The 27,992-nt window shown below is 44.0% G+C and overlaps 1 protein-coding gene across 2 annotated transcripts in view; it reads right to left on the bottom strand.

Annotated features, from left to right (window-relative positions):
* Nucleotides 1-27,992, bottom strand: part of MIPEP (mitochondrial intermediate peptidase) — a 158,378-nt gene that overhangs the window by 26,961 nt on the left and 103,425 nt on the right. For both annotated transcript variants that reach the window (XM_003919753.2, XM_010335180.2), the window contains one exon: nt 4,074-4,195. In XM_003919753.2, coding sequence (XP_003919802.1) covers nt 4,074-4,195 — 122 coding nt within the window. The remainder of the gene's footprint in view (nt 1-4,073; nt 4,196-27,992) is intronic.

Here is a 27,992-nt window from a genome sequence, read left to right as displayed (position 1 = left end):
TGCTGTGTGGCCCAGTTCCCAGGACCAGCCCATGGCCTGGGGGCTGGGGGCTCCTGTTACAGAATAAATAAAAGATTATACTTTATTCTCTGTAAGTTTTAGGATTATTTTAAATGGGGCTTGGAATTATTTGTGCCATTAAGAAAGAATTTGGGATGGCACCTAATAAAGAGAGAAAAAGAACACTCTAAAATAAGAGTGAAGGGAGAGAAGCTGGCAGGAAAAGGTTCATTGCACCAGAAAGCCTTGGTTCAGGGTAACAGTTAACAGACCAGCAAACCACACTGGAGGGTGCTGGTGGGAAAGGCCCAGTGGAGGCTGCCTTGTTCCCGTCTCCTGGTCCTCTGTGTCAGCTGGATACGCCTACGTACAGAGTTCCACAAGGAACACCGTCTGTGACAACATGTGAAGGCAGGTCTTGAATAATTTTTGTAGACATACATCTGTCAAAGGAATGGTACCTGAAAACAAGCTATTTAATACTTTAGTACTCTTTTGTACTTTATGAAAAATGCTTCCTTTAACACGCATGACTACACACTCTGATGAGACGGGTTAAATAAATTTTGATTCTGTTGCCATTTGAGAAGCTCTGAAGCCTCTTTACATGTGGGTCATTTTGTGAACATGGTCTTTAATCAGACTTTTTGAGAGTATTACAGCATCAAACACTAGCCCTGGTCACAACCTGAAGTGAGTGCCAAGCAATGCAGGAAGCCTGCGCTGAGGCGGAGCCTCCTCGGAGGCAGGGGTAGCTGAGGGCCCCTGCCAGACTCCTGGCCTGGGCGCGCTGAGGCCCTTCTCAGCCACGGCATGTAGTGACCTGACCCTAAATCAAATCCCTCCCGACAGGCCTCTAGCTCCTGGCTTGCCTCAGCTCTGCAATGCCTGGCTTTCTGATGTAGGTTCCAGCCTGGTTATTTTTTTCAGCAGTGAGATCAAAAAGGAGACTTTGACAGAGGCTAGAAATTTTCTAGTCCAGTGAGCATTTTTACTGGCTTACTTTAATGTGCCCGTAAAAGTATGGCAACTACATGTCTGGGCAAGAATGTACATATAAACAAGATATAAATATGAGAAACATATATATTTTATAGTATGTGTTTTTCTACTTCAAACAAGATGACATTTTGCCTATTTTAAAGAAACCTACAGTAAAAAGTTATAATCCCTGAAACTGATTTACTGATGTCAAGTTTGGCTAAAGAGCCTTAAAAAATAAAATCTGAAGAGCAGACCAAATGTCTACAGTCTGCAAAGGGCAGAAAACAAAATATATGTGAGTACCAAGTTGCAAAATATTTAAAAATTCTATGACATCACATTCAGGTTCAAAGCACTTGAAACAATGTGATTATTAACTGTTGAGAAAGTTCAAGCCTATGTCAAAGTGTATCAAAGACGGAGAGGTGAGGCAGAGGTGGAAGGAGATGAAACCAGGAATGAGAAGACCTAGATTATAGTCTCAGTCCAGGTGTTAACGGTGAAGCCTGAACAAACTGTTTTCTCTGAGCCTCAGTTTCCTCTTAGAAGAAGTGCTGGTTTCTGCCAAGACTGCTGTGAATACTATATGAAAACTCTAGGACACTCTAAAAACCAAGATAAAGCAGTAAAAATATACTCATTAGCCAGAGCTCCCTGAAAAGAATCTGGAGATGTAGTTATTTGTGTGGTGAGAAGATAAATGCTACAAACAACTCTGACACCACATTATAATGACTGATTTGTATTCAAAGAAAGTGTCTTCTAAGGAATCACAGGACCTGCTGGTTCCTACTGTTAGGAGGATCAGGAGGCCAAATCAGGGAGCAAGAGAAGAGCTCCTGCATGTCTCCAGCCGGCACGGGATCCCCCACATACCCCCAGACAGCATGGGATCCCCAACAAACCCCAGACAGCTAGGGATCCCTGACACACCCCAGACAGCAAGGGATCCCCCACACCCCCCAAGACAGCATGGGATCTCCAACACACCCCCAGACAGCACGGGATCCCCCACATCCCTCCAGACAGCATGGGATCCCCCACACCCCCCTAGACAGCACGGAACTCCCTGGACCTCCCCAGCTAACACAGGATCCCCTGTACCCTCCCAGCCAGCATGAGATCCCCTGCACCTCCCCAGCCAGCATGGGATCCCCACACCCCCCAGCCAGCAGGGGATCCCCCACTCACCCCCAGCCAGCATGAGATCCCCAACAACCCCCAGACAGCAAGGGATCCCTGACACACCCCAGACAGCAAGGGATCCCCCGCACACCTCCCAAGACAGCACAGGATCCCCCACACTCCCCCAGACAGCACGGGATCCCCCATACTCCTAGCCACAGCACAGATCCCCTGTACTCTCCAGCCACATCACCAGATCCCCCACATTCCCCCAGCCAGCAAGGGATCCCTCACACCCCCATCCACAGCAAGGGATCCTCTGCATCCCCCAGCCACAGCAAGAGATTGCCTGCACTCCCCCAAGCCAGCACGGGAACCCCGACACTCCCCCAAGCCAGCATGGAATCACCTACACTTTTCCAGGTAGCAAGGGATCCCTGCACTCCCCCAGACAGCATAGGATCCCCTGTACTCCCCAGCTACATCACCAGATTCCCCACACTCCCCCACCGAGCACGGGATCCTCCACACTCCCCCAGCCAGCAAGGAATCCCTACACTCTCCCAGCCAGCACGGGATCCCCCGCACACCCCAGCCACAGCATGGGATCTCCCACACCCCCCAGCCACAGCAAGGGATCCCTCACAACCCCCAGCCACAGCAAGGGGTCCCCCGTACTCCCCCAGGCAGCATGGGATCCCCCACACCCCCAGCATGGGTTCCCCTACAACCCCCAGACAGCACAGGATCCCCAACCCCCAGACAGCATGGGATCCCCCACACACCTCCAGACAGCCCAGGACTCCCTGGACCTCCCCAGTCAGTACAGGATCCCCTGTATCCTCCCAGCCAGCATGAGATCCCCTGCACCTCCCCAGACAGCACAGGATCCCCCGCACCCCCCAAGCCAGCAGTGGATCCTCCACACTCTCCCAGCCAGCACGGGATCCCCTATAATGCTAGCCACAGCATGGGATCCCCTATAATGCTAGCCACAGCATGGGATCCCCTGTACCTCCCAGCCACATCACCAGATCCCCCACACTTCTCCACCCAGCACGGGATCCTCCACACTCTCCCAGCCAGCACGGGATCTCCCACACCCCCTAGCCACAGCAAAGGACACCCCACAACCCCCAGCCACAGCAAGGGATCCCCCGCACTCCCCTACCCAGCACAGGATCCCTGCACCCCCCAGCCACAGCACGGGATCGCTTGCATCCCCTAGTCACGGCATGGGATTCCTGCACCCCCCATGCCACAGCACAGGATCCCCTGCACTCCCCGACCCAGCATGGGATCCCCCGTACTTCCCCAGCCTGTATGGGATCCCAGCACCCCCACGCAGCACAAGATCCCTCACACCCCCAGCCGCAGCATGGGATCCCCTGTATCTTCCTAGCCACAGAATGGGATCCCTCACACCCCCTAGGAATCAAGGGATCCCCTGCACCTCTCCACCCAACGGAAGTTTAACCACTACCTGGCTTTAGGAAGAGCTGGGAAAACAGGACTACTGATCCTAGGCACCCCTACTTCCTCCCTACAATTTCCCCAGCCTCTCAATGCTTTGTGCTGCCTCCATTCTGGGGAAAGGAGTGGGCATCCTGTATGACGTGGTGAAGTCAGAAAAGCCAAGAAAACCCACAGAAGCGGCATGGGCTGCTTCATGTAGCCCCTGAGTCCTCAGACAAGGGTCCCCTCAGGCATGGCATGGCCCACTACTACAGTAGGACAGCACTGAAGGGTAGGGGCACATCCAGGGCACCATCAGCTGCAGGAAGCACGAGCAGGCTCGGGTGGGGAGGGCCGAGAGGACTGGGGCTGTCTGGAGCCTGCCACTTCCTGCCAGGGTCGGCTGTGCTCTGAGGGCTGCGGTTCCCCAAGCCCGACTTCAGATGCAATAGGGTGGGGGGTTACTGGGGTCCAAGGCCGGGACCTTTTAGAACTTATTCCCATCTTACCTGTTGAAAGGATCCTGTAGAAAACACTCCTTCCAAACCATGCAGGCGACCGCCCTGGACATGAGGTAAGAGTAATACTTGGCACCATACCCCACGAGGTGGCTGAACCGCAGCTGCCAGGCCTGCCAAGAGCAGAGACACAGCACAGGACACAAGTTGGTTTCTGCCTGGAGCATGTCACATGTGAGAAACAATGGAGACACAGAGAGACCTGTACATGTTTTCATTTGCATTTCACCCTAGAAGGCTATGTCACCTATGATATTAATATTTTCACGTTATACACTGTTACAGGCTTAACTGTGTCTGCTCAAAATTCGCATGTTGAAACCCCAAGCCATACCTCAGAATGTGCCTTATTAGGAGACAGGGCCTCCAAAGAAGTAATTCAGTAAAAGGGAGGCTCTTAGGCCCCTCGCCCCATCTCACTGATGTCCTGGAAGAAAAGAAAAGCTGGATGCCAGGGCGTGGGTGCAGAGGAAAGGCTGTCTGCAAGCCAATGGGGCCTCGGGAGAAGCCAGACCTGCTGGCACCTTGGTCTGGACTTCCAGCCTCTAGAACAGTGCAAAGTAAATTTCTGTTGTTTAAGCCACATAGTATTTTGTGACTGCAGCCCTAGCATGCTAAGACATACACAAAGAACATTTGGTACCACATCATCATATATATATATATATGCATATGTTGCTCCAAATATATGGTTAATCTTCTCCATTAAGTGAGTTTAATTACTTACACTGATTACATTTTTACATGACTATCTAGAAAAAAGATAAAGTCATGGGTTTACTTATTTTTAATAATTTGGTTAGTTCAGAGAGTTGTACTCTGCAACGATTCTCTGTTGCATGTACTGCTTTTCATGAACTAGTTTTTGTAACACAAAAAACTTCCATGTTTTTATAATAATTACGTTTTATGATAAAGCAAAAAGTCACAGAACAGAAGAAAAATGGCACGAAATTTAAAAATCTTAACTATATAAAGAGAGGTAATCTGGGAATGCATTTTTTTTGCAGAAGAGACAAATGCTAAGAACCGAAGATCACCACCAGCAACGCGCCTCTCAGCGGAAGGATCAACAAACTGACTGTGGGCCCCCTTCTCTCAGCTCCTTCCACTTATTTTCTAGTTTTAAGAAGGAAGAAGTGCACGCCGAATTGCTCTGTGCAAGTTCATCACTCTGGGATTCACTTCTGTGACAGAAATGTACAGAAGACGGCCCAGGGACAGTGGCAGGAGTGCCGATGGCGGAGCCGGGTGGACGCGCACATCTGCTCTAACCCACTCGGAACGCCTGGTCATCGACTTGGGAGGGGGGCATTTGGAGTCTGGCACAAAGAGACTGCATCCGTTCTTTTTAAGGACAACGATGTAGTTATGATAGGAAAGGCCACGTGGATTTTCATGGAAGGACACTGTTCCACTGGAAACTTCTTTTCCTATGAATACTGCCCCTTCTCTGTCCCTAAAGTGGAAAACACCTGCAGTTTGACGCCGGCGGGTCTATGTGAGCACAGCACGCGAGCTTGTGATGGCGCGTCAGCTGAAACGCCACCCAGCCAAAGCTGGGACTATGAAAACTGTCCTCAAAGGCCACGTTTAAGACGTTAAGATTTTCACCTTTCTGAAAGAAACAAGTCTGACAAGCAATCATCCACTTTCTTGTATGTCTTTATCTGACATAAACATTTCTTTTAAAAAATAGAAGCTTGGACTGGGCACATTGGGAGGCTGAGGCAGCTGAGTCACTTGAGGCCAGGAATTCAAGACCAGCCTCACCAACATGATGAAACCCCGACTCTACTAAAAATACAAAAATTAGCCGGGCGTGACAGCGCATGTCTATAATCTCAACTACTCGGGAGGCTGAGGCAGGAGAACTGCTTGAACCTTGGGAGGCAGAGGTTGCAGTGAGCCAAGATCACACCACTGCACTCCAGCCTGGGTGACAGAGCAAGAATCTGTCTCAATAATAATAATAATAATAATAATAATACAATAAATAAATTTTTTAAAAGCTTAACTTTTTAAAATGATAATGCGCTAACAAATCTGTTAACTCCCAAGGAAATAGAGAACAAAGAAAACAAAATCCTTGCTACAACTCTATAAACTAGATAAGTGAATTCTAGTTAACATATCAAGCAAGATACACTTTAAAAGATATGGTTACTTTCACCACAGGAACGTGGCGGCATACTCCCTGTATCCACTACACAGTGGCTTAAAAGATTCACGGCAATGCTAGTGACTCTGGTTGTGTCCGATTCTCCAAGAGAAGTAATTTGCCTGGGTTCGGCAAGGACTCTGTGGTAAGGAAGGTGTGTGGGAGCAATCAATCTAGGACAGGGGGCCAGCACCGCCGAGACGCACAGTGCACCCCACATCCGCTCCCCTCTTTTTGTAAGAGGATATGATTGGAAGCCAGGCGGGTTACCTTGTGAGTGGTGTCCTGAAGGAACGAGCCACGTCCCTTCCTCCTTGGGGATGCAGCCTCGCAGGAGTGTGGGCCTGTGATGGGGCAGCCGCCTTGTGCTGGGCAGGTGCACTCGCACAGCTACTGTTTTGGGTCTGTCACAGCAACCAGACCTGTACCCTAACTCACAAGATACCCCAACCCCCGGCCCAGGTGCCACCCCCACACAGTACCATGAAAATACAACCAACGGTGGGGCTGAGGCTCCTGGAGGTGCGACGCAACAGATGCCATGCCCTTGGTGGAGCTGTGCCCTAGGTGGGAGGAGCTAGACGCTCAAAAGGTGGCCTGCACAGTTTCTCGGCCAGCAGGGCCCCTCCCGCACAGTGAAGGGCAGAGAAAGGCAGGCGCTGACTTTTCATCCTGTTCAGATGCAAGTGGTATTTAAAACAAAAGCAAAGAGCCTAGGACCATCTATGAATTAAATTCCAGTATAACAAACTTTGAATAATTACATTTTTTAGTCAAAAGGCTTTTAAAATTCATTTACAACATATACACAGTTCCATATACGCTGTCTTACTTAAAAAGGGTATTTGTCAGTTTTCTGTTACGCTGGAATCCTAATCTACTAAATGATGAGAACACGTGGACCCCCGGTAGGCTGTCTCATATGAAGCAGTCTGGATGTGAGGATATCTTCTGTGACAGACTGCAGCATGCTGCTTCAATCTCATACCACACCAAGATACCGCTGCTTGTGCAGCTGATGATAACCGTCTCTCAGGGTGGAAGCCCCAGAATCCGTAGCTTTCAGCTAAGGGGCTTTGTGAGACTTTTTCTTCATGGTGATTTGCCAGAACTAGTTTGGCAGGCTTTGCAGTATAGAGAGCAGAATTGAGTTCTGTTTAGGTTCAAGCTGAATACAGCTTTGTTTTATCTTGAAAGCAGGCTCACTTCAATAGTGGCATCTGATCTGAGCTCAGAAATGTCTAAGTTCCCTGGTTCCATCAACTTGTAACTGAGTTCCCACATAAACAGAGTAATAAAGGTAAGACCTCTCAGAATGGCAGAAAGAGACATCAGGATTTGTGCGCACACCACCTCCTGGACGGGCCCGGTTCTGCCTTATCCTGACCCCCCAGAATCCAGGTCTTCTGGCACACACATGCCTGGCTGTGTCTTGCCCTTTAATTACAGGTTTGGGTTCAAGACTACACCTCAAGACATGCTAGATAAATTATCTCCACCTGACACCTTTCATCATAGGTTTGCAAGTCTATCGCCAACTAAGACCTACAATTCCACTGTTGTTTGAACACAATTGCTGAATTCCTGCTAATTCAACCTAACATTAAGTCCTAATTGCCATTTCACTCATTCATCTGGAAAAATGAAAGATAGCATTTCACCTTAAGCTCTGGAATTATGATATCCTCTTCCTTTTAAATTGACATTGTCTTCTTCCTAAGGGATATTTGTCAGCTGTATAAAAGCTTTCACCCTTCCTTCAATATTTAATGTGTGGATCTGATTTCAAAACCAAACCATGCAAACGTCTTGGTAGTTTTCCTTTTATAATGGTGAGAGACATAGATTTTCAAATCCTATCACAATCCCAAGGCACGCCCATTTAAACTTTCCTTGAGCTAGATAATCTCAGTAATCCCATGTGAAAGACAAAACTTAGAGTCAGCAAAGCAGCATGTCAACAAACCCGTGGATATGGTCACTTGCTTCAAGAACTCCAGAGAATGGGAGGCTCTTTGATAATCTACACTTACCTATAGCCCTTCTCTAATGTCACGATTTTCCAGAGCCAGAGATGGAAAGGTAGCAATGGAGCCATTTATTATCGATTTTCAGTTTCAAACCTAGAAGAGGGGCTGGTGCAGAGCAACCACTCATTAACTGTGTGCTAAATATTTCAAGATGGGACTAACCATTTCTCCTAATTATACTCTTTTAAAAAAAATTTTTTTAGAGACAGGGTCTCAATCTGTGGCTCAGGCGCGAGTGCAGTGGCATGAGCATGTCTCACTGTAACCTGGTGCTCCTGGGCTCAAGTAGCCACCCACCTCAGCCTCCTGAGTAGCTGGGACCACAGGCATGTGCCACCATGCCTGGTTAATTAAAAAAAATTTTTTTTTTTTTTTTTTTAAATTTTCTGCTTGCCTTGGCCTCCTAAAGTGTTAGGATTACAAGTGTTAGCCTCTGTGCTCAGCCAACTACACTCTTAAATAGTATACCATTTCTTCATGTCCAACTGTACAAGTAGAAATGCATTTAGATAAAATTCATTTTAAAATCATTTATCACTGGAACATTATAGAGGTGACTCTTGAAAAACACAGGTGGATCCACTTACATATGGTTTTTTTTTTTTTTTTTTTTTTTTGGAGACGGTGTTTCACTCTTATTGCCCAGGCTATAGTGTAATGGTGCAACTCAGCTCACGGCAACCTCCATCTCCTGGGTTCAAGTGATTCTCCTGCCTCAGCCTCCCAAGTAGCTGGAGTTACAGGCTACCATGCCTGGCTAATTTTATATTCTAAAGTAGAGATGGGGTTTTTCCATGTTGGTCAGGCTAGTCTCGAACTCCCAACCTCAGGTGATCAGCCTGCCTTGGCCTCCCAAAGTGCTGGGATTGCAGGCGTGGGCTACCCTGCCTGGCTATATGTGGATTTCTTTCCATGAATACAGTAAAATACGTATTGGCAGGTTCTGCACCCACAACCAAACACAGGTGGGAAATACAGTATTCCGGAGATGTGAAACCTGCATCTATGGAGGGCTGAATTTTCCTATCTGCAGGCTCCACAGGGCCAACTTCAGGACTTGAACATGCTCAGAGTTTGGTATCCATGGTGGGTGGGAGGGGGGTGGGTCCTAGAACCAGCTCCCCACAGACACGAGGGATGCTATACAGCAGTCCTCTCGCTCAAGTGAAATGGTAACGGCAGTTTTCCCATCCACAGTTTCAGTTACTTGTGGTAAACTCTGGTCCAGAAACAGGCAGGTGAATTATAATTACGTATTTTGAGCGGGAGAAACTACATTCATAAAACCTTTATTACAGTATATAAGTTGTCCTCTCTTATTATTGCTGTTCATCTCTTACTGTGCCTAACTTATAAACATAACTTTATCACAGGTGTGTATGCATAGTATAGAGTTCAGTACTACCTGTGGCTTCAGGCATCCACCTGGGGGCTTGAAATGTACCTCCCGAGAATAAGTGTGGGGACCCCTATAAACCACATGAGTACGGAAATGACAACCTATTGGTTTCTTGATGGGTGCCATGAACTTCCTAAGGGCATGACCTACGTACTATGCCCATGTCTGGACTTAGCCCAGTACTGGAAGCACAACAGGAACTCAATAGCAGTCTGCTGAATGAATGGACAGACAGATGGAGACCACGGGATTCTTTCACAATGACACTCAATGTCACTGACAACTGGACATCTGACTGAGATGGGCAGAGCCCAGAAAAAATATCTGTTTTGCAGGTAAGATGATACTACGGTGTTAAAAACCAAATTTGGATCTTAGGGCGCTGTCTCACTCAGTGCCAATTCCAGGCGCAACTGCAACAACTGGTTTCGCTGCCGTCCGCCTGCCCCCGGGCAGCTGGGACCCCAGCAGTGATGTCTGTGCAGACGAACTCCCACTCCATGCCGTCGTGCTTGGTCAGGGCCTGCCTCCCCCGCCTGGTGCCCTGGCCTCCCCCAGGTGCTGTCTGGTGGCTGATCTCCCACAGCCGGGCTGCAGTCCTTGCATTCAGAGCCACTGCCCCCCACAATTAATCTAATTAGCCAGCACCTGCGATTATTTTAGTGGGAAGAGTTATTGAAGAGGGACTAGAACACACGAGTTTAATATTTTCTAATGAGTCTGTAGTGTGCCTTTAAATTTTCACAGAGACAACTGGAGAGGCTGTCCTAACTTCTCCTCAGCATGGGCCTAGTCGGTGAGGGCCTGCCCTGGGTCTTGTGGCTGCTCACCACCCTTTCCTCTGTCCCTCCACATGGCACACAATTGCTAGGCACAGAGACTCGAAAATCATCCATCTTTCCAAAACTCACAACTGGCCAGCACTGGATATGGAGGACCCAGGCCTCATGGCCACACAGTCGCAGTCACGGGGGAAGGACAGTAAATCTGAGATCACCCACGATTGCACTGTGGCAAGTGCTGTGGAAATGCAAGCTCTGTACTTCCCAGCTGCACAGCCAACACGAGATCCCATAACCACCCTGACCATGGCCACGCCCCCCCACCTAGGGCTGTGGCATGAGCCAAAGGAGAGACGGGAAGGGAAAAGTGTGCACTGTGCTGTCCTGGGGATGGCCCAGTTTGTCAGCTACTAACAGAATCCTTCACAAGCAGGGAGGACATCAGACACCTCTTTGTATCTGTGACTAGCATGGTGACTTCAATAAATATTTATAGGAACAATGATAAAAGGAATCAGAATATTAGACATAAATAACTGTAATTTAGAAACTATTTACATCTGTAAGTTCAAATTATCTTTCTATAATTAACCAGGTTCAATAATCACTAAAATTATAAAGATGTCAACAAATAGGTAACATGTAACTAACTTGCTGACTACACACACACACACACACACACATCTGCATTTCTGAAGTGACAAAATTAATACTCTATTAGCTTCTCACAGGCTTAGCCCAAGGTGGATGTGCAGCACTGGGGAGTTCAGGGCTCCTACACAGGCTCTTCCCTAACAGTCATGTTTCATCTGAAACCCGTGAAAGGTGGCGTCTGCACAGCCACATCCTCATTTCACCGTCTCTTACCTACCCATGCTTACCTAATAGCTCTAAATGATTCACAGTCAACTTCCTTGGTTTGAATAACTGCTGCTCCCCAAACTTATTTTCTCATTTTCATGATGAAAGATCCCCGCCAAGATCATATTGAAAAGTACATCCGATTAACTTTCCTTTATATTGCCTGAGAGGTAAAAAGCCAGCCCCGAGCAATTAGGAGGTGTGTCTTAAGAAGGATAATGCTTCTGGTAAGATGAAGTTGAATTACTAAAGTTGACAAAAACAGCTTCCATAATAGAAGAATCCATAACTGCCCCTCCACTTTCCATGCGAAGGCATTCCAAAGCTTATTAAGTAACTGCGCATTCTAAAAGACAGCCCAGGGCTTGACAATATGTCATCTGCAGGTCGTGTAACTACCTGTATTTTGTTCAGATTAACTGATAGAAATTAAGGTTGTAACTGAGCCACCAAAATGACTAGGGCTGCCTGCATTCTGTCAACATGTCATCAGTCCTGACTGTTTCACCTGAAGAATTTCCAAAATTCCTGATGCAACAGTTTCTAGCAATTATTTATTTATATTTTATTTATTTTTTTACAAAAAAGAAACTAATACAGTTGTGGCTGAAATAGATGGAAAACTTTGGTAATGCCAAATAGTACACATTATGGGAATTTAAAAAACGTATTAGATAAAAATATTCAACACCATTAGTTAAAATTAATATTCACTATAAATAATGCTGCTGCACTGAAGTATTATAATTATTAGTATAAAAATAGAATTAGCTGGGCACGGTGGCTCACACCTGTAATCCCAGGACTTTGGGAGGCGGAGGCGGGCAGATCACGAGGTCAAGAGATTGAGACCATCCTGGCCAACATGGTGGAACACCGTCTCTACTAAAAAAAATAACAAAAATCAGCTAGGCGTGGTGGTGCACGCCTGTAGTCCTAGCTACTCGGGAGGCTGAGACAGGAAAATTGCTTGAACCCGGGAGGTGGAGGTTGCAGTGAGCCGAGACTGCACCAGTGCACTCCAGCCTGGCGCCTGGCACCTGGTGACAGAACAAGACTGTCTCAAAAAAAAAAAAAAAAAAAAAAAGAATCAACTGGCATTCTTTTAAAATGCTATAATGATATGATAGGCATTTTATATATAGGAGCTCTGTAAGAATAGTTGGCTTTCTTCTCACATCTCCGAAGTTTGCAGGTTTGAGGTACAACGTTGCAAGGGTCTGTGGTGACAGCCTGTTGAAGGCTGAGGTGAGCTGAGGTTCCCACATATTCTCGATCTATAGGTTAGAACGTTACATCTAGTCCCTCAGAATACTAGCCAGAACGGCCTTCCCAGGAAAGCTAGTCTCTAACTTCTGTCGCAATTTAGTCTCCCTCTTCCTGGAAAGGAACGGAGGCATCAGGTGTGGCTCATCACAGCCCTTCCCTGCTTCTAAGACATTATGTCAACAGTGACTCGTTTTTAAAAAATTGAGATAAACGTGACACAGCATATAATTCACTCTTGTAAAGTGTACACTTTAGTGGTTTGGGTATATTCACAAGATTGTGCAGCCACCATCACCAACTCCAGTACATTTTCCTCACTCGCACGAGAAACCCCGGACCCATTTGCAGTCCTCCATTGCTCCTTCCTTCAGCTCCTGGCAGCCACTAATCTGTTTTCTGTCTCTATGGATTTACCTGTTCTGGACATTTCCTATGAACGGAATCATACAACAGCGGTTTTTGTGTGTGTCTGGTTTTTTTGCACCGAGCATGTTTTCAAGGTCTATCCATGTTGCAACATGTATCAATACTTCATTTCTTTTTATGACTGATTTTCCATTGTGTGGATACAACACTTGTATGTATCCAGCCATCCACTGGGTGGTTTCCACTTTTTTGCTATCATGAACAATGCTGTTATGTACATTTGCATATATTTTTGGGGGGCATATGTTTTCAGTTCTATTGGGTGGGAGTTCCCTACCACCCTGGAGTGGAATTGCTAAACCATCTAGTAACTCTGTTTAATTTTTGAGGAGCTAGAGACGGTATCCCAGGGCCACTGTACCCTTTACATTCTCACCAGCAATGAATGAGGGTTCTAATTTCTCCACATCTACACAAACACTCGCTACTGCCCATCTTTTTATTATATCCATCCCAGTGGGACTGTGGTTTTGATTTGCATATCCCTGACTCATAATGCTGAACATCTTTTCATGTGCTGATTCGTCATTTTTCTATCTTTCTTGGAAAAATATCTCTTCGAACCCTTTGCTCACTTTGAAATGGGTTGTTTTCTAAAGATTGATCAGATATATGTTCTCCCATTCTGTGGGTTGTTATTTCACTTTCATGGTAGTGTTCTTTGGATACAAATTAAAATTTAAAAAATCTTCAGTTTCTTTGGTTGTTCATGCTTTAGGAGACAGACCTAAGAAGCCATTGCCTAATCCAAGGTCATAAATACATATGCAAATCTATGCTTTCTTCTAGGAATTTTCTAGTTTTAACTCTTAAATTTAGGTCTTGGATCTGCTTTGCGGGTTTTTTGGTATATATATAGTACCAGGTAGGAGTCCAATTTCATTCTTTTGCAAGTGGAGATCCAGTTTTCCCAGCACCACTCTTCGAAAGGACAATTCTTTCCCCAATGAGCTGTCAACTGCACATAAATGTATGGTTGTTGTTTTTTTATTTTTCTGGAATCTCAGCTGTATTCCACTGACCTGTATGTTTATCCTTATGCCAGCGCCACACAGTCTTGAATAGCTCTGTAATAAGTGCTGCAATTGGGAAATTGAGCCCTCTAGCTTTGTTCCTTTTCAAGACTGTTTTGGCTATTCTGGGTCTCCCGCATTTCCATGAGACATTTTATGATTAGATTTGTCATTTTCTGCAAAAAAGGCAGCTGAGATTTTGATAGAGATTGTGTTCAATCTGTAGGTCAACTTGGGGTGTATCTCCATCTTTAACAATAATAAATATTACAATCCATGAACATGAGACAGCTTTCCATTTATTTACATCTTCTTTAATTTCTTTTGATGATATTTTATAGTTTTTACTGTACAAGTCTTGAATTTCTTTTGTTAAATTTATTCCTAAGTGTGTTACTCTTTCAGATGCTAGTGTAAATAGAATGGTCTTCTTAATTTTTACATTGTTTATTGCTACAATACAGAAATATAATTTTTGTATATTGATATTATATTCTGCAACTCTGCTGAACTGGTTTAACAGTTCTCATTTTGTTTTTTCAGATGGTTTCATTCTTGTTGCCCAGGCTAGAGTACAATGGCACGATCTTGGCTTACTGCAGCCTCTGCCTCCTGGGTTCCAGCAATTCTCCTGCTTCAGCCTCCAGAGTAGCTGGAATTACAGGTATGCACCACCACACCTGGCTAATTTTTTATATTTTTGGTAGAGACAGGGTTTCACCATGTTGACCAGGCTGGTCTTAAACTCCTGGCCTCCAGTGATCTGTCCGCCTTGGCCTCCCAAAGTGCTAGGATTACAGGTGTGAGTCACTGCACCCAGCCTATCATTTCTAACTGTGTGTGTGTGTGTGTGTGTGTGTGTGTGTGTGTGTGTGTTCCTTAGGATGTTCCATATACAAGATCATGCACGTTATCTGCAAAGAGATATTATTTTATTTCTTCCTTGCAATACGAATGCTTTTAATTTTTGTCTTGACAAAGTCTTGTGGTGAAATCCACCAGCACCATTTTGAATAGAAGTTGCAATGGTAGAGATTGCTGTCTTATTCCCATCTTAGAGGAAAGCTTTCAGTCTTTCACCCTGAGTATAATAGCTGTGGGCTTTTTCTAGGTGCTCTTTTTAGGCTAAGAATCAGCACTGACTCTTGATTCCTTATCCTCAGGTACTACCAATCAACCCTCAAGTCTTGATAATTTTATCTCAATACATCCCTGGTAGCTTTTCTTTTACATAGCTCATCATCAATGCGCAGGTTTAGATCCTCATCATCGCTGGCCTAGATTGTAAGGCCTTTAGGGTACATAGGGTCTATGTGCATATGTATTTTTATTTACCAAAAAAGGTTATATTCATTAAACAAAATCAAGATGCTGTGAAAAATGAAGAAAAGAACAGGCAGCAGCTACCGGAAATGAAAATATCATTGCCAAAACAAAAACAAAAACCAAACTAAAACAGTAGGGAGAGTAGGAGAATAAAATTAAGGCAATCTCCACGAATAAAGCAAAAACACAGGCAGAATAGACAAATCAAATGGAGGAACTTCTGTTTCAGCAGCATGACAGGTTTGCTATTTCCAACAGTCCTGCTTAACGAAACAACTAAATGCTGGATAAAATGTTAATTTTTTTTTTCTAAATGTGATGCTGAGAAAAGAATAAAATGTTCTCAAAATAATGTAGATCGCTCTTACAGGTAAAACACTAGATGTTTTTAAGTATATGGTAGGATTCACTATATTTTTCTATTTGTTTTCATCTATTGCTTGGATAGATTGCTTTCTCCCTGCCTTCAATCTCTGTGCCCCTCAACCACACTGAAAAAGTCCATCCTGAAACCTTAACTTTTTGCCTGCAGCTTATATCTGCTCATGTCACTTCTCTGCTTACAAACTTCAAACCTCTGAGGCCTCCCCATTCACTCCCCAGTCATATATACGCCTCTGAGCAGACATAAAGGACTCTTCACAACTTGATCCTAGTCGATTTTAGACCCTCAAACAACAGTCCCTTCCTTCTGTTCCAAGTTCCCTATCATCAAGCAACCAGGACTAACATATTCTCTAACTGCTTTCTACATACCTTACTTGTTCCTCACTCCCTCCCTACTGTGGCTTAAACTAGGGTAAAACCTGAATCAGAAGCAACTAAGCCTAGATGAATGGTCACTTCTGATTCCACAAGGCAATGCAACACTTCCCTACCTGTAATAGTGTTCTCACAGCACTGCATTGCATCATTTTTCACACTATCTTGTACATGTATATACCATCCATCCTGAAAGATGTCATTCAAATAAAATAACACATATGAGGAGAAGTGGTGGTGGGATTAAATAAAAGTTGTGGTTTTATTGGCTCTAAATAATTTCGTTCTAAAACATCTCTATTGGAAAAAGGCTTTATGGTTGACTTGGGAAAGAAAGTAGAATAAACAAAATCATTGGGCAGGATAAGTTAATATGGAGATTTTTCAAACTGTGCGCCATTATCTACTGGTGGTTTGTAAAATCTGTATAGTAGCTTGTGATCAGCATTAAAAAAAATTTAAAAAAGAAATGGGACAGAAAATACTGTAGCGCACCGCACACAGGGTAACTTTAGATTTGTGGTACTTTTGTTTCAGTTTCACTCTTACATGTATGTACACATACATACCTAAATGTACAAACATGCATTTGTATAAGAGATCATAATGTAAAATGCATTTCTTACTGCAGGTTTGCTCAAAAATGCTTAAAAGCGAACGAGTCAACAGTTCAAGGACAGACTAAAAAAACCATTGCTACTACAGTAAAAAGAGAAGTTAAGGACCTAACAGCAGGTGAAAATGCTTAAGATGGGTGGTCTCATGGCATATTCTGACTTTACACATGGGGCAAGTGGACCACAAACGCAGCAATGGCTGCTCTGGCTCTCTGAGCACTTTAAAGCATTTGTGTTTCTCTAACATGGCAGCATCAGAATGCAGGGCATGTCCCAGTGATGTGCAGGTCTCTCCTGATCTCACTTGTGTTGTTCCTGTCTTCATGATGCACTTAAAATCCGGTTATCGTCTAACAGAACAAAAAGAGTCATAGGTTGTAGGTTAAACTTACAAATTAGTTTTTGCTAACCATTCTGAGATGTACCATCCTAGAAAATAAAAGACAGTAAATTTCAGAAGTGATCATAATGAAATAATAGAAGATGTAAAAGTAATTCCAATTACTGTGTTACAGTATTGTACTACAGTTAATTTCCTGGGTTTGACAATGCACCATGGTTACGTAGGATGTTACCACTGGGGAAGCTGGGTGAAAGGTACTTTGCAACTTATGAACATAAACTATTACATGATAAGAAGTTATTAAAAAATTAGAGTATTTTGTAAATTCCAAGGATCAGTCCAGCAGGGTATTTTGAGATTTACTCCACTGCAGTGATCCTGTTTATCACTCACTACCGATGAGCTTAGAGCTGAATTCTCTTATTTCAAATAAGCAAACTCCACGACACCTTGTGTCACTCTACTTGCCTTCAACACCGTGCTTCTCTAAACTAACTGTGGCAGTATATTATTCTCTAAAATCTTTTAATGTATTTCTTTATTTGTGTTAATTTAAATTCAGTCAGGACTGAGTGGTCAACCTTTTAGAGGAGATATTAAGTTTTAAGAGGGAAAATGAGTTACGAAATAAATGTAAACTATCATTTGATTTATAGACATCTATTGCTTCCATTTAAAGGACTTAGCAGTATGAAAGGGTTGTTTAGACTGTACTTTGGTTAAGTGGAAAAAAGTTATGGCTGCAGTTGTATAAATCATTTCAAATACTGTTTGATTTTAGCTTTTAAGTGTCTGAGTTTTTCTAAATGTTCTGAGAAAGTTCGGCTCACTTTTCACTCTCCATAAATCAACAAGTATTTCAAAGCTTCCCCGAGACACAAAAAAACATACACATGTGAAAAGAATGATTGCATCATCACTAAGCTGGGAATTCGAAGATAATGTATATTAAAGAAAGCAAATAACTGCTTTCTTTCATAATTATTAAATATATACATTACAAATCAAGATGTGTGCAAGACACTAAGGTAAACTATTCTAACACATTAATAGTCACATGTGCTCATGGAAGGCTGCTGGGAGCACGAATCACCCTAACAGTGCTCAAGCAACTGGCTGTGTGTTATCATGGGGACCCCTGGTGGCCCAGCCAATGGCTAGCCTTGGGGAGCAGGGATCACCTCAAAACTCAACTCATGAAAGAATGCTGAACACACAGATTCCCGCTGATTTTAGTTTGTTTTTCCTGCTTTGACACATCCTACATGCAACTGATTTTATTTACACATACCATTTTTATCATGTCAATTCTAAAATTTTATTTTTTCGATTCCCCTTTCAAGCTCTACATTATTTTATCATTGTGACAACAATAATAATAATACATGGCGTTTGTTTAGTGTTTACTGGGTGCCAGGCATTGGGCTAAGTGCTTTGACCATACATTACCTCAGTCATAGCCCTATGATTTAGGTATCACCATCTCATTGAGGAAGCTCTCTCACGTCTAGCTTAACTGATTCTATAGCACCACACTCTACAGTACGCCTGAATTATCCACCATGTCTCATGAATCTCACCCTCCTCGGAGGGGCCACCTCTATCCATGTTGTAACTCCTCCACACACAGCTTCAGCTTTGTACAACATGTTGCCACACACAACTCTCTCACTCCTGGCTTTGTAATTTGAACATGCTACCCTTTATCCCGGAATGTTCTCTTCCCTCGAGCACACGCACCAGCACTCTTTCAAATCATAACTCAAACCAGAAACATTCCAAATAAGGATGTTCGCCTTTTCTATTATTATTTAGCATTAGTTTGAAAGTTCAAGCCATTCAATCAGCCGAGGACAAATAGAAATGTATAGCTATCGGAAAGGCACAGCAAAAATATCATTCACAAATATTGTGAGGAATGTATATCTAGAAAACCCCAAAAATGTGGCAGATAAGTATGAAAAACAGTATGTATTCATCAGGATTGCCAACCATAAAAATCAACAAACGAAGACAAGTAACTTTCTTATGTATCAATGATAATCAGCTAGAAAACGGTGGGAAGATAAGCATCCCATTCACAACAACAAAAAAATCATAAAGCAAATTCATTTAAAAAGGTAAATGAGGGACTTCGAAGAAGAACATCATAAATAAATGACAGTATGCTAGCAACAGGCAGGTCAATCGAATAGTGGAGTAAAGACGTCATAATAAAAACCCATCAACAATCAATTATAAACTCCACAAATGATTATCCAGCTTGGGCAAGAACACCTGAGATGGAAAGCTGAGAAACAAATCTTGTTGCATATAAAAACCTAGTATCTGAGAAAAACATCTTTTGAAATCAGTGGGGGAAAGATGAATTATAACCAAGCAGCGACACTAAGTCTGACAATGGCTCACATCTGTAATCCGAGCACTTTGGGAGGCTGAGGTAAAAGGATCACTTCAGTCCAGAGTTTGAAAACAGACTGAGCAACGTCATGAGAACCCTGTCTCTACAAAAGCAATAATAAAAAAATTAACTAGGTGTGGTGGTACATGCCTGTAGACCCAGCTACTTAGGAGGCTCAGGTGGGAGGGCTGCTTGAGGCCAGGAGGTCAAGGCTACAGTGAGCCATGACTGATCCCCTGCATTCCAGCTTGGGCAACAGAGTGAGACCCCGTCTTCAAAACAGAAAAGAATAAAAAAAGAAAGAAAAACTAAAGCTGGTTCCAAATCTCATACTTTACGCAAAAATAAATTTCTATAATTACAGATTTAAATGTGAAAAATAAAATCATAAGTACTAGAAGAAAATACGGGCAAAAATTTAAATAATCTAAGGTAAGAAGTTCTCTTTAAGCATGACAGGAAACTGAAAAAGTGTGATAGATTTAACTAAAGCTAGTCTGATAGATTTAACTAAAGCTAGCAAGCAAACCAACAAAAATAAAATCTTTCCAATGTTAAAAAATCATAAAACAAGAGGAAAGATAAATAACAAAATAGGGGAAACATGTATATCAAGAAGGATAATGTACATTCTCATAAAAATTAGTAGCAAAAGAAAGACCAACATAAACATGGGAGAAATAAAACCAGGCATTTCACTCCCCATATAGTTGGTAAAACAAACAAACAAAAAAACATAAGGAAAGACAGTGATTTTAGTAGTAATACAAGAATTGCAAGCAAAAATAAGTTAGCATTTGTGATGCATCACATTGGCAAACATTAAAAGAAAATCAGCAGTGAGGGCCGTCAAGGGAAAACTACCTAATCTGCTGCACGACTTTGCAATGTGTCTGGGAACGTAACTGTGCTTACCTTCTGGCCCAGCAGCACACTGTACGGACTTATTTTAAGGCTACAGTAGTCAGGTGCACAAAGAGATATGTAGGCCTTCGATACTAGTGAAAAAGGAGTGCACAACCTTGAAGAAGAGTAGGGTCTAAGGCAAGAGTTTGGAGCCAGCAGAGGGAATGTGAATACTACTTCAACTAGGAGCAGATGTCACACACGGGCCTGGGAAGACACACCAGGGGTGATGGCAAGGCCACAGCTTGACATGCAGGTAAGTAGCAAGCAGACTGTCTACTCAAAACACACAGTGGTAAATGTCTTTTGAAAATGTCTGATGAACAAAAATGAACAAAGTTTAAACTACACATCTTGCTCGGGCTGCAACAGCAAAATACCACAGACTGGCTGACTTAAACAACGGAAGTTATTTCTCCTAGTTCTGGAGGCTGGGAAGTGCAAGGATCCGGCAGCAGCAGATCCAGTATCTGATGATGACCTGCTTCTGGTGTGGAGTTGGGAGTCTGCTCACTGCATCTTCACATGGGACTGAGACAGAGGTAGGGGGACGGGGAGGGGGGGCGGATAGAGAGAGAGAGAGAGAGAGAGAGCGCGCGCGAGCACACATGCAAGCACACACAGCATGAGTGAGCATGCTTCCGTTTTCCTCTAAGGCCCTAATCTCTTCATGAGGTTCATGAGGGCTCGATCTTCATACCTTGATGACCTCCCAAAGGTCCTACCTCTTCACACCAACCTATTAGGGGTCAGAATTTCACTCATTTTCATGTATTGATTTATACATGTTTTATCCAGGCAAAGAATACACTTTCTCTTTCTTCTGTGTCCTCCACCATAGCACTTCCACAGAGTGCTCCGCAGTGAATGATGCTCAGCACTTTGAAAAGTCTAGTTATCACCTCAAAGGACATCTCTCTTAGGATGTAGCTTTCCTGCAAAAGACGTTGCATTCTCCACCTCCAAGATCATTTAAAGGACAGGGAAAGTACTTAGGCTCTAGAGAAATGGGTTTTACATCTAGAACTAAAGCCATGAGGACAGGAAATTTCTGCTTGGAACCCAATTTCGGTTTAGTCCTGATCTTCCACCTCAGCTGGGCTTTCCAGGTAAAAAAGGGTCCCTATGATGACCACCATTTCCATGAGCCTTGCCTCTTTAATGGTTCACAGAGACCTGTGCCCATGCCACTAGGAGTCAACTGGAGGAGGGTGGGTATGCAGATGTTTGTGTGTTTCCTCTTCTGATTTTAAAAGGAATACATGCTCATTAGAGAAAAACATCGCATATTGTGAAAAACACAAAAAAGAATGAAACTCCCACCCTTAATCCACATGTGTGTTATCAATATTTGCTAATGTTTTAATTTTCTTCAGTCTGTTTTCAAAAGAGAAAATCACACTATCTACACTTTCATATCGGTTTTGCACTAAACTTATTTATGAATTCTTTCTAAACATTAATGACTCTATTATTTCATATGAACCACATTACTCAGGCTATGCTATGTTATAATGCAATCACATGAACCCTAAAGTCTCCGTGTTTGCTCCTTGAGCATACAACGTCACTGCGGGTCAGCAGACCCATCCTGTACTCTCAGTATTTAGGAACCACGCTCTCAGGGCCTCCACTAACTGGAACGTCACTGGCTGCTGAACCAAGGGCAGGAGGTGTGAACAACTGTACAGTAACTCCCGAAGGCCACAGCCTAGGAATGATACACATCACTTCTGCTCACATTTCTTTTGTCAAATTAAGTCACAAGGCCACAAAGAACTGCATGGGGCAAGGCAGTGCAATTCAACTGTGGGCCAGAGACAGGACAGCTGGATTGCTAGTGAGCAGGCCTAGTGACAACCACATGGCGTGCCCTTGTTTACCTAGCTATTCCCTGAATGTTGGATTCTTTCCAAACTTTTGTACATGTGATGATCATCAGGTCACCAAGGTTTACTGGATTTCTATTTATTCCTTTAGAGCAAATTCTTAAATGTTACATTATTGGCTTAATGGATATGTAAGCTCTTCAGGTTCTTGGTTCCCTCTTTCAAACACATTTATCCTCCTATAAAAATATAAAATGATCTATCTCAGTGTAGCAATCCTCCCATCTCAGCCTCCCAAAGTACCTGGGACTACAGGGATGCACACACATGCCCAGCTAAGTTTATTTTTTGTAGAGACAGGTTCTTGCCATGCTGCTCAGGCTGGTCTTGAACTCCTGGGCTTCAGCATTCTGCCCACCTTGCCCTTCCAAAGTGCTGGGATTACAGGCATGAGCCATTGCGGCTGGCCAATGCTGGGATTAAAAAAAAATTGTTCTTCTGTTGTCACCGTTTTATTTCTATGAGCTCTTTATGCAGCAAAATGTAAACTATATGTCTTTGATGTTATAATTTTAAAAAACCAGTTTGTTTGCCAGTAAATTTTATTCATCATGTTTTATGAGAAAAGTTCAAATCTACTACTCTTTGCATCAGTAAAACAGAGTAACAGAAAGAGCTCCAGTCCAAATGTCAGGCGACATGTGTACTAACTCTTCTGGGAACACCTTAGGTTAGTGCCTTAATCCTCACTCTACTCTGGCCCCATAGTATTATTCCCAAGTTTGGAAAGCTACAACAAAGCTTCTTAGCTTCAGCACCAAACTGAATGGCCATCCTGGCCTCTGCATTACCCAGAGTATCAGGAACAAATAGACAGAAATACTGTACTTTTATTTTGCAAGCTAACATAAAAACAGATCTGACTTTCCATGCCCTTCAGTTTCCCCGGTCTGCTGGGTGTGGGGCTTTCCTCATCCCACGCTCTGCTGGAGCTTCCCGCTCTCCCTGCACCCCAGCTCCCAGTTCCCCTGCAGTCAGTCCTGAGACCTTCAGCCCTGTGGATGCGCGTGACCATGGGGGCGCTGCTCTCCGGGCTGCTCTCTGTATCCCACTTGCTGCTTTCTTCTGCTGAGCTTTCTCAAATCTAGTTGTCAGCAAAACCACCTGCTTTCCTCTGCCTTCTTTGAAGAGTGCTTTCACTTTCTTATTCTAAAAGAGACCCGGGTCTCTGCTAAGAATTGTACTTCCCTTGCAACTTTTTCACAACATGGCTGGTTTCTGCACGGCATGGCAAATCCTGCGTATGACCGGGCCCGAAGGCAAGTAGGTGTTGGCTCTGGTTTTCGTTGCCAGTTCCTTCTCTTTCGGAACACTCCAACTCTGATTTTGCTGACAGTGGACCCCAAACCGCTTTACCCTTCACTACCGCAGTCACTAGCAGGAGCATCGGTCCTTCTCACTCATTCCTTGATGATTTCTTACTTCTGTTTTACTTCCCTCTCACCAATCCTACTCCTGTTAGAAATCTAATGACAGAAATGCCCCCACAGCTAATCTTTCAAATGTTCCATGTGGTAGAAAGAATAATGCCCTCTCCTCCAAAGACGTCCACATCCTAATCCCTAGAACCTGCGAATGTCACCTTACATGTCTCCTTATATATTTTAAAAAATGGACTTTGCAGATTTGATTAAGTTGAAGATCCTGAGGTGAGAGGGTTATCCTGAATTATCTTAGGAGGCCCTAAATGGAATGGCAAGGGTCCTTAGAAGAGAAAAGCAGAAAGTGGAAGGAGGGAGAAGGCAATGTCATGGGGGAAGCAGAGAATGCAGGCTGTGGCCCGGAGCCATGGCACAGCGGCCGCTTCACGGAGCGGGAAGAGGCTGGATGCTCTCAGGGGCCTTTGGGAGAAGCCAGCCCAGCTGACATCTTCATTCAGCCTCTTAACAGTCTCTGTGGTCTCCTGACCTCCAGAACTATAAGAAAATACATTTCCGTGTTATACTAAGCCACCAAGTGTGTGGTAATTTGTTACAGCAACAACAGGCAGCTAATACTCTGGCCCCGACTCCTTGACCTTCTCTTCTTTTGTGTTGATGTTCTTGGCCCTAACTCAGCCTCTCACTCCATGGTGACAATGTAGGCCTGGGCATTACTGTAACTGGAACCCATTCATAATATCCATTCCAAGCATTCCTTTGCTCAACCATCACACCCTTTTAGTCTTTTCAGCTAAATCTCTAGTACCTTATCTCCAGCCCCACTGGGACCTCACAATCCACTTCCAAATGTTCAGCAGGCCAGAGCTCCCTCATGTGCTCAGTGTCCTCTCTGCCTTGTTAAATCCCACGGTCAGTTGTTATAGTTGCTCTCAATAACCCTCAGGTCCACAGCCTGCCCTTGGACTATACACTCACCTGGCAAAATCACAACCCTGGTGAAAAGCTACTAACGTCACCTGGGCCCTTAACGCAGTCTGCAATCGTAACTCACATCCCCACTCGGCCGGTGCGCCTACTCGCCTTTATACCTGCGCCTCTCTCCTCAAATGCCAGCAGCGCTGCCTCATTTGCAGGCTCAGCTAGTGTCCTTCTTCAGACTTGACGGAGCAAAGCCCTGGAAGAGGACTTCACGACTGCATCTACCCATTGCCTGTGTCTTTGTTCACACACTCTCAAGAAAGTCTGCCTGCGCTCCAAGGCTCTATGGGCTAATCCATCCACCCATACAAAAATCCCTTCCCCTCATCTACTCTCCTCTGCATCACCAGCTTTTCAGTCTTAATAGATCTTTCCCATTCATTTACACATGCTACTAACATCAATAAAAATCCAAATGAAATCAATCAGTCAAGCAAAAAAACAAACAGCCTCTCTTTATCTGTACATCTCCAAATCCAATTTCTCTCCTCTTGCAGGAAAACACCAGAGGTGCCTCCACTCACTGCCTCCAATTCCTCTCCCTCGCTTTTCCTGAAACCTACTCCATTCAGCCTTTGTCCCACCAACTACTCAACTGACAATGTTCTGATCCAGCTCATCAACGACCTTTACCTTGCTAAATCCAGTGGTTATTTCTCGGTTCTCAGCTCATCTGACCTAAGGTACCATTTGATACAATCACTCATTCACTCAGTCTTGAAACGTTTTCTTCAGCTGGTTTCCAAGGTATTACCCTCTTTTTCCTCCTACCTCATTGGCGTCACCCTCTCAATTCACCTTTCTTTGGTTCCTCCTCACTGTCCAGCCCTCCGTATGCTGGAATGCCTGAAGGCTCAACTTTTAGACAGACTGTTTCCACTTATACTTACTCTTGAGGTTGATCTCACCCGGTTCCTTGGCTTTTTGATATAATCTGTGTGCGGATGACTCCAAATCGGTATCACCAGCACAGACCATCCCTCTGAACTTGTACATCCAACTGCCTATGTGATACCTTTCCTGGTTTGTTTAGCAGACATCTTAAACTTAGTGTTACCTGAACTGATCTCTTCATCTCCCTTAAGACCTGCATTTCCCATAGTCTTCTCCTTTTTTTTTTTTTTTTTTTTGAGACAGGGTCTTGCCCAGGCTGGAATGCACTGGTGCAATCACAGTTCACTGCAGCTTTGAAGCCTCAACCTCCTGAGCTTAAGTGATCCTCCCATCTCAGCTTCCCAAGCAGCTGGAACTATAGGTGTGTGCCACCATGCCCAGGTCATTTTTTAGTCTTATTATGTGGTCCAGGCTGGGTTTGAATGCCTGGGCTCAAAAGATCCTCCCATCTTGGCCTACCAAAGTTCTAGGATTACAGGTGTGAGCCACTGTGTCTGGCTGTCTTCTGCATCTTAATGGCATCCTTTGGATGCTGAGGCCAAAATCCTTGCTGTAATTTTCAACTCACTTCTTTCTCTTACAACCCACATTCGATCTGTCAGTCCTCTGCTTGGAACCCTCCTATTTCATCCAGATTAGAGAAAATTCTTACACCAACAGAAGGTTCAAGTGGCCTCTAAACAGATGAAGAAGCGCCCAGTATCATTAGTCATGAGAAAAGTGCAAATTAAAACCATAGTGAGATCATTCTCCACGCTCTAGAATGGCTGAAATTGAATGACTGATAACATTCTTTTAATTATAACTGAAGAGGATGAAACAAATATCCAAATATTGCTAGTTGGAATGTAACTCACAATAACCGGTTTGGAAAACTGGCAATAGCTACAATAAAACTAAACAAAAACGTCCCCCATTTCTCTCGGCAAAAATGAATGTCTATGTCCACCAAAAACCACTTACAGGAATATTCGTAGGAACCTTATTCATAAAAGCTTCAAACTGGAAATAACTCAAATGTCCGTCAATAGCAGAACAGATAAGTAAGTTGTGGCATACTGAAAATGAAAACACCACAAAGCAACGAAAAAGAACAGACAACTGAAACATGCAACAAGACAGTGTGAGAGCAGATATTCTGTATAAAAGTCACTGGATGCAAAAGAGGATTTCTGTACGATGCCATCTACGTGAAGCTCAAAACAGGCAAAACCGGTGGTTAACGTGTGAGGAGGGTGTATTGGCTGAAAGGGGGTTGCACGGGCCTCTGGACAACTGCAGATGTCGTGTATCTTGGTCTGGGTGGTGGTTCCCCAGGCAAACCTATTTCCAGACGTTCACGGAGCTATAAATGAGGATTTGTACACTTTATGTACATTGTATCTCATTAAAAATATAAAAAACTTATTCAATAAGTATTTATTGGGTACATACTATGATAAGTAACTAACTGTTCAGGGCCCTGGGTAAACAATACAGAAATGGCCCGTGCTCTTCTGGGAGGTTCACTCCAGTTGGGAAGACGGAAATGAATCAAATGGCATCAATACATTATAAACTGGGATGACCCAACTGAAGGAAAGGACCCCAGCGCTGGGAGACTGTAACAGAGGCTGGCCAGGTCTGGAGAAGTGACGGTTCGAGCAGAAGGCAAAGGGAGAGGAAAGACAGCGCTCCAGGCAGCAGGAAAACATGCCGAGATCCTGGTGCCAAAGTAAGCAGGGTGTGTCCCGCTGGAGGAAGCTTGGGTGACCAGACCACGCAGGAATTTGTGGATGGACAAAGGACTCTGCCCTTTAGCTTAAGAGCAATGGATGCCATTAAGGGTTTTAAGGGAAGGGGCGTCATAATCAAATCTGTATGCAGAAAAGGCCTCACTAATGCTGTGTGGATTTAAGAGTCGTGCAGCAGACCCTTCCTAGGACACTCGTTAGGGGAAGACTATGAGTCCAGTCTAGAGCTGCTCTATCCACGAGAAAAGGCAAGAAGAATAAATACTAAGAGAAGGAAGTGACTGAGAACTGTAGACTTTATGTCTTTAAATTTATTTTGAACCAAGGTAAATCATCTTCAAATCAGTGTGAGCTCTAGTACCCCAGGCTGCCTCCAGGGAAAGGGACCTGAGGAGGAGGCAGACTGCACTGTGAAGCCTTTGACACCCTATGAGTTTGTAATCACGAATATATATTACTTACTCAACATATAATTACAATTTAAAAGGAACAACACTCAACTGGAACCTTCCTTATATTGCTAAGCTGCCTTAACTCCCAGTTAGTGATAAGGCATGAAGGTAAACAGGCATGAGCCCTGTGAGTACCATCACCATGTGCGTTGAGTAACAGTGCGGTCCTGCTCAGGTTCCTTGTGGATAGGAACAGGATTTGCCTCAGAAAATCATCAGAGGAAAGGCTTCCTGAAATAGAAACAGCCTAAATCTAAAATATACATGTGCATCATTGAAGACACAA

Source organism: Saimiri boliviensis, chromosome 16 (genome assembly GCF_048565385.1).
Source record: "Saimiri boliviensis isolate mSaiBol1 chromosome 16, mSaiBol1.pri, whole genome shotgun sequence".
Classification (NCBI taxonomy): domain Eukaryota; kingdom Metazoa; phylum Chordata; class Mammalia; order Primates; family Cebidae; genus Saimiri; species Saimiri boliviensis.
The sequence above is the reverse complement of the archived record's forward strand: the minus strand, read 5'-3'. Positions and strand labels throughout refer to the sequence as shown.